Source organism: Molothrus ater, chromosome 11, assembly GCF_012460135.2.
Source record: "Molothrus ater isolate BHLD 08-10-18 breed brown headed cowbird chromosome 11, BPBGC_Mater_1.1, whole genome shotgun sequence".
NCBI lineage: Eukaryota > Metazoa > Chordata > Aves > Passeriformes > Icteridae > Molothrus > Molothrus ater.
The window spans coordinates 10033578-10046297 of NC_050488.2; the positions used below are offsets into that span (position 1 = coordinate 10033578).

The following is a 12720-nucleotide window of genomic DNA, read 5'->3' on the forward strand; positions in this document are numbered from 1 at the left end:
TGGGACCGGGCTGCTGTGGAACTGCCTTGAGCTGTTTTATTTTCCAGCATCAGTCTCATTACATGGCCATGACAATGGGAAGATGCCAGCAGCTCACATCCCAGGCAGCAGACAAAGAACTTAATGTTACAACTTACTTTATAAGTTTTTTGACCAGTCACACAAAGCAAAAGCACATTGACAGTAGTTCTATCTAACCACTATAAGCACACATACTTTCAGTTAAAACAATGCTTGCTTATTTTGAATTCAATACCTGCTTGTAAGTCTGAAAACACAAAGCACAGAGCTCCATTACTTAGCTTAGAACTTGCTAATATCTCACTAGATATACTTTTCTGCAGCTTAGGAAGTTATTCTAGACAAGCAGGAGTTATTCTAGACATTACTCCCCATTTAGTATGAGGTACTTTGCCCTACAGTACGTAACAAAGGGTGAGATATTTCACTTCACTGAGGCAAATTGCTGGAAAGAAGAAAAAGTAATGGTCCTATCGGTTAAAAATCTGTTTCCTCTTACCCAAGACATAAATCTCCCCATTGACTACGGCAGTGCTGAAGCGGTACTTGGAGAACTTCATTGGGGCTCTCTCCACCCATTTGTCTTGGCCCGGGTCGTAGCGAAACGTTCTGTTACTCAATCGATCCGGCTCCTCGTCAGGCAGATCCATCTGCATGAAATATGACAGCCATGTAATAACACAACATTTGGAGCCCTCCACACGTGCCTGCAGGCAGTTAATCACAGCAGACAGCTCCGCAGATAAATAGCACAAACACATCAATTGCAGCTGGGGGGGATTGTACTCCCCAGGGTTTAGCAGCACCCATGGCTGGTGGCTGGGAGTCTGTGTAGAAGGAAAGGAATAAGGGGATATCTATATCCTGCAGCAATAGAGCCAAGGATTTGGATTCTAACAATACATTCAGGGTTAGGGTTAAGGTTCCCAGCTCTGGAAGAACATATCCCCTTCCACAAGGCTGCTGTGCAGTCCTAATAATAATGAGGGCAAACCAGTCTGTCTTTATTTCCCTGATAAAAGTTGAAATCTCTTTCCACTATTACTCAGACTATACCATGAGTCTCAGTCAGGTAATTTGCTGGCCTTTCTCAGTCATATGTATATGTATATGTATATGTATATGTATGTATATACATATATATGTGTGTGTTTATTTATATATATTTATATATATCTTATCCTAAAATACATTTGCATATTTATTTAGTCAGCCTAACCACTGTAATGTTGTTGTTCAACAGCTGTAACTTCAATAGTTTTCACAATAAGCTCCTAACCCCCTCGCTATATCTTTGCTGCCATAACACTTTTTATACTCACTCCTACTACTCTTGTTCTCTCTAATCTTCTTCCTCCTTCTCTGCCTGTCTTATACAATGCAGGGAATTCAGATGCTGTTTTCTGGGTATGACACCCTTGAATGTTAGCAGTGGGATGTGGAGGGAGGATTCTGAAATATTTTGGGAAGAAAGTTTTCACATAGAGACAGTGAGAAGGAGAGAAATACTTTGCTTACTTGTGATGGCATTACATGTATCCTTGTTTTCTTGTTATTTTTCTTTCCCAAAAAACCTTTCCAACACTAATGTCATGGACAAGATAGTAGGAGGCAAACTAGAGAGTAAATATGAAGCCCCTTGGTTATTCCCTGTAAGTGCCCGGGGCATGTTCTTTCTCTGTGGTAAGTGTGAAACGCTAATTTATTCACTGAAAGAGGGGTATTTGGAAGCTGAGTATTTTCAGCACAGACTAAACATGTACTTAGGAGAAGACACCACTTGACATGCTGTAAATTCACATCCAACCTCATTTTTGTGGTAACGTTCTCCTTGGAGTGCACCCTGTTCTCTCTGTGTACAGAAAACATAACTTCCAGCAGCCCTTCCCTGTGTCTCAGGGGTCTGAAATCTTCCTCTCAGCCTCACCAAACATTTTCTTCCATTTTAACAGCCCCCAGTTAGCAAGGCTGGAGTCACTTTGGGTTTAACTGCGCTGGCATCAGGGGCCAGCCCGATGCTGAGCAGACCAGCACTGCAATGAGCGAGTCCTTGCCCTCCTAAGCTGTTATTTTATGTCCTGGCTTGACTTTGTCTTGTCTTATTTCAATTACAAAGCCTGAGTGGGAAGGCTATTTTTCTCTGTCCTGTAATGGACACATGCATTTAGGGCACTCTGTCAATGCTGTTGTTAGTGTTTGTTCAGGATTGACAGAACATTCAGTGCTGCTCCAGCACAGGGACAGCCCCTGGCTTGGCCAGCTCATTTGCTTTCCCCCTGCAGCTGTGATAACCCCACATAGGCAATCACTGCATCTGACAGGGGGAAGATAGATGGTACCAGAAGAATTCAGCACTCTTAGTGCTGGTCTTAAAGCACTTTTTTGAGTACTTTAGCTAATTTATTCTGGTCTGTGCAGGTACACCAGAATCTTACACAGCTGTGGGTTTTGATCAATTGCTGTTAATCTGCTCATCTCAAACCTATTTCTATATAAACTCAGACACCCATGCATTGTTACTGATAATACAATGGTAGGCAGGTATCCGCTTTAGGTGGGTTTAAAAAAATTATTCTCAGCTCGATATTCCTGACTTGTGCTTCTAAGCCACTTTTCCCTCTCACAATCTGTTCTGGAAAAAAGCTTAACAAAGCTGGTTGTCTGACTTCAACATCTATCTTTGTTATATGACATCTCTTTCAGTTCAAGTTTTTTTTTACAGACAGATTGTTTCTACATTAAGTGTTTTCATATTTTAGTTCTTCACATATGAGATACCCTTGCACAGTTGTTTCTCTATCAGAAATACTCTCTGATCTTTCTGTTGTCTCCTTGGGGACTCCTGCACTCAAAATATTCAAAGAGGTGGAAGTCTGACTGCTGCTGACTGCATTTCACTTTTAAATACTTTAAACATAATTTATTTCAAGAGGACAGAAACCATTGAGTTGTGATGACAGTCTGAACATATTGCAACGAGCATTACAGATGCTCCACCTCATTGTCAAGTGAATGTAGGGCTTTTTCCTGAGCACTGAAATTTGAAATTCACCAAGCAATAAATAAAAATGGGCTAGACTCTGAAAAAAAGATATTTTGCACTGGGAGCAACTGGAGAGAGTGAGCACTGCCCTTGACATCCATCTTCCTTGTAGCATAGCTCTGTAGAATCCCTGTACTACTGAACATGTATCTGTGGCCCTGCTGAAAATACCTGTAAAAACTTTACATGGCCAAGCAATGCAACAGAAATAAATAAATGGATTGGTGAAAGGACTCTGTTTCCCAGAGAATGCTTTGACTTTTCATTTAAAATGTAATGTAATGAAAATCAAATGAATTAACTTTAGTTAACCAAGAAAGCTTCCTGAGAAAGCAAGGTGAACTTTAAATGTCATATAGAAATCTGTCCCTGAAGTGTACCTGTGTACACGCTTTTTGAAGACAGGGCACAGTTAAGGGTCCCTGTATGATTAAATGCCATTATTTATTAAATCTAGAAAAATTAGGAGGATAGTAAATAAGAAATAGAAAGGATGGAACCTATAATGACAAAGGAGATGTATTTTAAACTTTTACCCACTGTCCTCATCCCTGTAAATAAAATCTGCCCTTCCTGAAGTTGGTATTTACAGTGAGGATGGCATAGATGGATATTATTCTTCTTCACCCTGTTTGATTTTCCTACAGAATATGTTTAATCAGAAGAATGTGAGCAACTTATTCTTCTGTTATCACTGATGTGATTTCCCATGCAAGAAGCACTTTAAAATCACACAACAGCTCCTGTTAGTGCACAAAGCAAACAAAGTAAATGGGCACAATTCTCAACCTGTGGTGTCCATCCACCCAGCACGTACAGCTTGTCCTTCACTGTCACCACCACGTGGCAGGCCAGTGGCACTGGCAGGGGTGCTGTGCTTCTCCAGGTGCCTTGCTCCATGGAATACTTCTCCACACAGTTTGTGACCAGATACTGGTTTTTCACTTTCATTTGCCCTCCTATTACATAGAGGTCGTTGTGGGCAGTGCCCAGTGCGTAGAGCTCACGGAGCTGAGTGCTGCACAGGCTGTGCCAAAAGTGGTTTCCCCGCTGGTGGTATCTGTAGGAAAACCCACAGTTGTAAATGCCCTGCTTCACCCAGGTCCCATCAGCCGGTTTGGAAATGTTGCCCCCTTTAATTGTCAGTGTTTACTCAGCACAGTGACAAGAGGAGCTCTCTCCTTCACAGAGAAGTTATAAAATTGAGCCCAATGTTTGCAGGATGAAGCATGTTTAGTATGAGGAATCCTAGGTGTCCTCCTTTCAAAGATATTTTACCCTAATTAAGATAAGAAGATACTTATTTCTGCACGTGCTGCTCAATCAGTTTCTACTGAAATTAGTGGGAGCAGTGAGAACTCAACACTGCTGAAAAGAAAGCCATTTCACCTGCCTCACTATGAATTAATTTCCTCAAATTTAGGCATTTGCAATTAAAAATGCTGTCACCATTTTAAAATTTGATCTTTAATCAGGAAATGTCTGTTTTTCTTTAAAATGTGTGCATCTGAAAGGATATGAGTAAAAACAGAATGAGTTTTTTGAGCTATCAATCATCATATTTAATCTATTTTATCATCAACATCAACAGAGAAGCATGTTTTCTCTGTTTTACTGGGCTCATTGGATCATCACTTGGCTCATTTCCCCCTGCTAATGACCTAGAAAAGAAATATCCAAGGAAAATACTGAGATTAGGGTAAAGAGAATATAAAATCTACTTGCATTGATCAAATTGAGCTCATTTGCTCAGCGATACCACAAGAGTAACTCCTCATTCTTTCAGAAGAATTTGGTTGTATGTATATCTCAGAGCTGTGAAAATAAGTTGTGACAAATTGATCCAAGTAGTCAAAATCTCTAAGAAAAAAGAAACCAAGTAAAAAATGTTTTGTGTAATGGTCTTTTTTCTTTTTTGTCCCCAGGGACATTATTTAAAATTTTTCAATAATTAGGGGGTTTCTGACAGAGGGTACACACCTATAAATTTCAATGTTCCTGGTCCTCTGTCTAGACATTTTGACGGCGCTTGCCTCGCCTGCCACAATGATATCATTTTTCTCAGTGACAACACCGGTGCAAACACATCCCAAGCCCTCTCCATACTTTGGGGAGGAAATGAAGTAGGTCTTTCCTGTCACAGGAGCATAACAAAAGCTGGCATCTGCATAGCTGCCATGCCTGGACCTGATGCCGAGGGAGTTGTTGCCGATGCAGAGCAGGAGATCTGTAGTCTCCATGCCGTATCGCAGGCTGAGGGAAGGGTGCCTGGACAGCTGGATGGTTTTCAGTGCTTCCTCGAACATATCATTGCATTCTGAATTGCAAAGAATCATTGTGTTCCTCTTCCGGGCTTCCACAAGAAAAGAGGGGCTGACGAGTACCAGTCTCACTTGCTTGAGGAGCTCAACAAGGTGCTCTGAACGTGACTCTCTGCAGTGCTTGACCCATCTAATGACGAGGTCCAGAATGCTCTCCTCCCTGGAAATATTCAGGTCATCTGATTTGATGAGAGTCAGCAGCTGCTGGAATTCAATCTCTAGTATTTCTTCCTGCAAGCTCACCTCAGCAAAATGCTGATACATGTATTTCCTCGCTTGGTCACATAAATCATCTGCCCCGATGTGGTTTGCAAAGTAATAGATGCCCACGCAGTTGGAAGCATCCATGTGGTCCATCATGTACTTCTGACACATGTTGCAGACCTCTTCCATCTGCATGAAGTAGGCAGCAAGGGCGACAGTCTGCACGTTGAGGCTGGTGAGGCGCAGCTCGGCGCTGTACACGTAGTGCAGGATCACCGACACGCTCTCGGCTGAGACATCGTGCAGAACCACCTCCCTCTGCGTGCACTCTGCCAGGCCACACGTGAACATGGCCCTGAAATAGGCACTGAAGGCAGCCAGCACCACCTTATGGCAGGGGAACTTCTCGCCTTCTGCAACCAGCACCACATCGATTATCTGTGTGGATTCCTTCATGCTCTTCACTTGCTCCAATAAAGCCAAGCTGTGGCGCTGCTTTCTCTTCTCCTCATCCTTGCGATCCATGGTGGATCCCCAAACTTCCTCTCTTTAAATATCTTCAGAACTAAAGGTCTTCATTGGGAATGTTTCTAGAGATAGAAGCATAATATTGTCCAATCAGAACAAACTATTGGGCAAAGGAATATTGCTGTAATTACCTAAAGTTAGTAATTTGTGTGGTGTGATATGAATCAGTAATGTATAAAAATAATGCAAAATTATCTTCAAGGCCTCTAAGACAAAATACAAGAAAAATCAACACACAATCAAATGACCTTCAGTATTCAATGCCTACAACCAAATTCTGTGATTATTTAAAGACTGTTACAGGCTTCCCTTCAAAGCAGCCTTTTTCAACTGCCTTCTCCCTCTTTTCCCTGATCCTGATGCAGAGCCTATAAAAATTGAGCTGAGAGAGTCATCGCAGTGTTGTGGGTAGAGGCAGCTTTTACCCCCAAAGACTGGTGGTGAAGTGGCAGGAAGCAACTTGGTCCCACTGGCCAGATTCTTTTCTCTCTCACACGAAAGCATAGGTCACTGGTTTCTACAGAGTTGCTACCAGATTCCTTTGGAATTAGTAAAGTAAATAGAGTAAATAAAATCAGTAAATAGAGGCCAGCCTTCAAGCTGTCCTCTTTCTTCTCAGCAAGATGTTTATGTGCTGCAGAGTCACAGTTTAGGTTCCACTCACTGTAAGATCAAGGGACATTTTAAATTAAATTGTAATTATTAACATGCTCCCTCCAGTTTTACTTACTGGGGGAGAAAAGGGAAATTTGTGGTCTCATTTCATTTCTGTTTGGGTTTTTTTTTTTTTAATTTGTTTGTTTGTTTTGGGGTTTGGTTTAGTTTGGTTTTTTGGGTTTTTTGTTTTTTGTTTTTTGAAGTTGTTTTTGAAGGCAGATCCTTTAGTGAATCTCTGTCTTTCTGCAGAATGTGAGGTACAGGTGTAGAGTTTCAGTGGGAGAATGACATTTACCATCACTTGAGGGATACCAGTCCTTATCACAGTTTTTGGCTGTAATATGGTAATGAGACAGTTCTGTTTTAGAAATGCATTAAGGACTCATGTCATGAGTCACCAGTGCACGAACAAGTCCTAAAGCTGTGGTATAACCATGTTTTAAACACATTGTAAACATGGTACAAAGTGCTTAATGAGACTGTTCAAATGACTAACATTCCTCAGCAGCTTAAATACTTGCAGGATCAAGGGCTTGTATCACAGATTGAATTAGTTTTCTCAAATCCTGGCAGCACAAAGAGAAGTCTTAGTTTCATTAAAAAAAAATGTAAAAACGAGTATATGAAATTCTTTGAAATTCCTCTATTTTTGCAAACAGTCCAGATTTTTCTACAGATTTAGATAGATAGATCTTTAAAAATATTACAGTAATTTTCCAGGTGGAAAGGAAACCTACAGCTATATCACCAAACTCAAACCTACTCTTTTAGCTGTTCAGTTGTTTTTGGAACTAGTCCTCATTCTACAGTTAGGTAGATTCCTCACTTTGAGTGCTGATTTAAAAGCCAAGCATGCTTGAGGATTGGCATTTCCTTGATTTGATTATTTCCATATTCCAAATATGGAACCAGAAGCAACAAATCTAAGAAATGAAACTGGGTTATTACCAGATTTGAAAAATGAATTTGGAAGACTAAACATTAACATCTGGAGGTGGGCCAGACTCTGAGCTCTTCTTATGATACCTCTAAAATTCAATCAAAGAGCAAGTTTAGTACAAAAAAGACAGAGATGGTATTTCAAAATCTAGATTTTTTTTTTCTGTCTCCTTTGAAATTAAATACTGCATTTGAGAAAACATGGGTCTTAATTCTGCATTGACTACCTCTGGAGCACTCTTTACAGTCAGTAGAAGCCTTTCATGAGATAAGAAATGTTCTTTTTTTTTTATCCTACATGATAATTAGAACATTTATTGTTTACCCCTTGTGCTATTTCATAATTTTGTAATATTTGACCTTCACTGCATTTTGATAAAGGAACCTCCCTGTATCTCAGAAACTGTGCTTCCCATCTCAAAGACCATAAGCACAGACTTCTTAAAGAAGATGAGCTGTAGTGTCCTGAACCAGGTTGTTCATCTCCAGCTGTATGAAAGTGTTAGTAAACCCAACAAGCCCTAATCCCGTTTCACATTCTGACTAATCATGACTTTTCCTCCAAAATTATCAACTTCTCTCCTTTCTCTTTTATGATGTCAAAACTTCATGCATCCCCCAGCTTTTTCATAAGGGTCAAAATACGTATTTTTAATGTAAAGAACAAGTGAGATAATTAATCACCATCATTTCCTCCAGACTTTTGTACAGATCAGGAAGAAGCTGTCTGTAGAACTGAGTTATGATTTCATTTCCTTTGCTGGTCACCTTTATGTTTTCTTTCACTGTTAATTTAGCTTTCTTAAGAGCAACCATTCATCAGTGATTACACTGTTCATTAGATTTGTGAATTTTAAAGTGTTCATACCAGTGATCAGCACATCTGGCACAACACCCTGGCAGCCATCTCCTCTGCTCTTTCGTCAGCAGAGCCTCAGCAACAGCATTGTTGAGGAAAAACGTAGCTCATGCCATTAATGTGCTACTTGAGGTGTTAATAATCTGATGGACAAGTCCCACAGCCACTGCCCAGGCAATGAAGGGCAGTGCCCATCTGCAGCCAGGGCAGGTGGGCTCCTCTGCCACCCCAAAGCTGCTGGTTCTGCTCTGGATGCCCTCCCCAGGAGCAGCAGCAGGACTGCTCATAGCCTGGGGGCAGGAGATGGGCTGGGCCCCTTCTCCTGGACCTGTGTCACAGACATGTTTTAGGAGAAATCCTTTCCTTAGGATTTTTTCTCCTGAGAAGCTGAGAGGCCTCAGGAACAAAATGCAAACAATGGTTATCTGCTGCTGTGGAATGCAACAGGTGCATCTGGGATTGGTCCATGGTGGTTGTTTCTAATTAATGGCCAGTCACAGTAAGCTGGCTCAGACTCTCTGAGAGTCAGAACCTTTTGTTATCATTCTTCTATTCTTTTAATATAGTTTTAATATATCATTTTCTTTTAATATAATACATATCACAAAATAATAAACCAGCCTTCTGATACATGGAGTCAGATCCTCCTCTCCTCCCTCTTCCTGGGACCCCAGTGAACACCACCACAGACCTGCTCCATAGCCACCATCCCCTCACCCTGTGCAAAGAGTCTGCACCTTCCAGGAGGGTCCCTGCAGCCCTCCAAGCTGTCTCCACCCTCCTCACTGAGCTCTGCAGAGCCACGCTGCTTCCCCAGGCAGAGCTGCAGCAACAGTGTGGTTGCCTCACTCTTGCAAGAGGACAATATTCACTTTTTCTTGCCAGAACACACCTTCTTTATCTGTGTGCTTTGACAGCACAGCCAGCTCCTGACTGAACTGTACTCAACAAAATCATGCTGTTGACTTGCATGTGAGTCTACCTTCTCCATACTACAGCTGAGGAAACAGAAGCTAAAAGGTTAAAAAGAAAACAGGATTAAAACCCAGGGGTGAAATCCTTTCATTTACTTCAGAAATTCATCCCTGTGCTTTAGGTGCAAACTTGTCACTTCCCAACTAGCTTTTAGCAGTGTTTAGGTGAGGTCATTGGAAGGATATTAATATTCTCCTTTATATCACTGGAAAGACTATTAAAGGGTAATAATGGAACAGTGCTGCTTTGATTTCCCTCTGGGTTACAGAGGGAAAAAGATGGTACATTGATAGTAAAAGAGAGGATAAGTGTGATGCAAATATAATTTGCAGTAAGACACTGCTCTGAGATTTTGTCAGAGACTGAGTTGTCACTATAAAACTTCCAGTGCAAGGTTCAAATCCTTTAAATGTCACCAGAAGCTGAAATCAGAGTTAATGCCTCACTCAGAATTTTGGGATACTTTTTTCTTCTACTGTGGAAAATGGACTCAGGTGCAAACCTCCATTGGATGTCACTTTATTTGAGAGCTGGGATGTTAATTTTTCTCCAGTTCTCTCTGGTACTTTAATTTTTATATCAACTATTTAGTTAGTCTAATTTCACCCTTTTTTTCCCCTTTGTGCCATGAACCTTACAAAGAGCCATATATAATGGTATGCAGGAGCTCCAGCATACACTTTGCAAGGCAGTAGCGTGCTGCATGAGCAATTTAAAACATAAATAAGCACACTGCTGTGAGCTCAGCTCTCCAGCTTTTATGAGACTATCAAACTATAAATAAATGCTGTCCTCAATTCTCAGTTACACTGCAGGCTCTTTGAACTGCCCCAGTGCAAAGGGACTGTATACCAGATGGAAGTAGCTCATCAGGAATTTCCCCCCACCTCTGGGGGGGAAAAAAAGCTACTCTGTAATAAGAGACATTATTTTGTCTGTATTTTTTGTCTGGGACATAGATTTTTTTTGTCTTTTCCTGAGGAATCTCCTGTTTCCCTGTCGTGGTGGGAGGGTGGGAGCTGCAGGACCTGGCCCAGCAGAGGTCACAGCACCCAGCGTGGGGGGCACCTCCTGCATCCTCCTCTTCCCCCTCTGCTTTTTTTTTTTTTTTTTTTTTTTCCTTTTTCTTTGCCTTAATGAGGCTGCCCTGCCTTCAGCCATCCTCCCTTCAGGTGCTGAAAGGATCAGAGTTCAATCACATCAAAGGACCAGTGCCTCTGCCCATGAATTATTTGTGCTTCCTTTGTTATCAGTAAGCTGAGAAGCAAATCTGTTAATTGTATGCATTATGACATTTGGCTGACAGCCACAGTGAGGCAGAAATCAGCACCCAGATGATAATAATGTTATAATCTCAGAGTTCAATTATGAAGGATGTGCTGGCATTTAAAATCAAGATTTTAAACCATGCAAAAGATCCCACAGTGCTCAAAAAGGGCAAATAATAATGCTAATCTTGATACAAAGAACAGGTATAATAAGATATATAAAGGAAGCTTCCAATGAATTATAGATGTTCCTGTATCTATAGGATAAAAGGAATCATTCTCTTAATTCTGACACCTGGAAAGATGCCAGAAGAAATTATTATGTGATTGAATTATAAGGATTTAGAGGGTAACAAGGTGATAAAAGCAGTTATGGCACCTATTTATCAAGAACAAATTGTGTCAATCCAACATAATTTTCTTCATTTTTTTCAGGGATAATAGGGGATAAATTAGATACTTTGTCTAAAGACTGATATGGTCATATGTGACAAATTGTGATGCAATCCACAGACTAAATCAAGATCAGTTAGGTGCCCAGCTGGTTGAAAAAGCCAATTCAAATAATAGCTATTGGTGGTCAGACTGGGAAGCATCTCTAATCTGTGGCTGGAGATCTGTGCTGAAAAGGTCACTCACAGTTTCAGGGAATACTTTCTTGCTTTGATTCAGATATGATTTCTTGAATTAATTACATCCATTCTGTCCAGATAAAATATACAGACTTATGGCAGCACATTAAGAATCTCCAATTAGAATTGGAGAACAACCAATCCTTTTAGGAAATTTATGTTCATATAGGCATACAGGTAAGTGTCACTAAAAGATGGTTCTCTGTAACAGTTATACATTTAGTGCATAGATGTGTTTCAAGTATCACTGTAGCTACCAGCAGCCAGGGTACCTTTCTGGAAGTTTTCCATATTCAGTCAGTTGACAGTTACTTAGAAAATTAGGATTTTCAGGCTTTCAAAGGCATCTAATTAAGTTAAAAGCCCAGCTCCTGCTTCAGCTCACTGTGCAATGTAGGAACTGAAGTGTCTGCATCACTTTTAAAGGTGAAAATGCAGCCTTAAATAGCTTAGGGAGTTTTAAAAGATTTGCCAGATGACGGGGTCACCTTCTTTAAAGTCATTGAAAGAACCCTCCTTGCTCAGCTCTCTTTGGTTTGGTGCATAAATTACTGGGCAGGCTGCAATGACCACCAAGTCACCCTCCTTCATGGTGGCTTTCCAGCATTTGTGCCAATGCTGGATGAGTGCGTTGCCATCTTGGGCAAGAAGTGAGTCTGCCACCTGCTTGTGATGTGGGAATTCCACACTGAGGGGTCCCACTGTGTGAGGGTTTTTATCTGGGTAAGGCACTCCCTCAGGGCTGGGTTGATCTCAGGGTAAAGAAATTCTGTGGGGTTTGGGTCAATCTCGGGGCTCTATAGGGGTTCTGGTGGTGCCGAGGGTTCAGTGGAATTAACTTATGAAGCCACGCAGTGGCTGACATTCAAGTGACTTCCTTTAATGGCTGCCATGGTTGTCCCCCATGTAGTGAGGTACCCATAAACTTTGGCATAAACTGGAGATATCAAAAAGTCTCTGGCCTACTGCTTGCCAGGCTTCAAATCAAAGGGGCCCACTAAAGAGAAACCTTTAACTTGATTCGACACCCAGTCCAGCAGGGTGCCTAGTTTCACATCAGCCATGTTAATAGATTGCTAATGTAGGAGCTCCTGACCTGGCCCAAGCTCCTGCTTTGTTCCTGGGATATTCCACCTCCCACAGTTTCTCTCACTGGTCTACTCAATCTCCCACTGAGGTGCACGCACTTTAAATTCCCAAGTTCCTTCCCAAACTCTTGAGTTCCTTCCCAAACTCTTCCCAGATCCTTTTCCTGGATCCTTCCCGGCCAGTT

General features: G+C 41.3%; 1 protein-coding gene across 1 annotated transcript in view; it reads right to left on the bottom strand.

The window, feature by feature from the left end:
- The window catches only part of KBTBD12 (kelch repeat and BTB domain containing 12), a 39600-nt gene that overhangs the window by 23707 nt on the left and 3173 nt on the right, over positions 1-12720 (bottom strand). Inside the window, exons 2-4 of the mRNA XM_036391121.2 lie at positions 5045-6179; positions 3854-4124; positions 521-671 (exon numbers count right to left, since the gene is read on the bottom strand). Of these exons, the coding sequence (XP_036247014.1) occupies positions 521-671; positions 3854-4124; positions 5045-6114 (1492 nt within the window). The 5' untranslated portion in view covers positions 6115-6179. The remainder of the gene's footprint in view (positions 1-520; positions 672-3853; positions 4125-5044; positions 6180-12720) is intronic.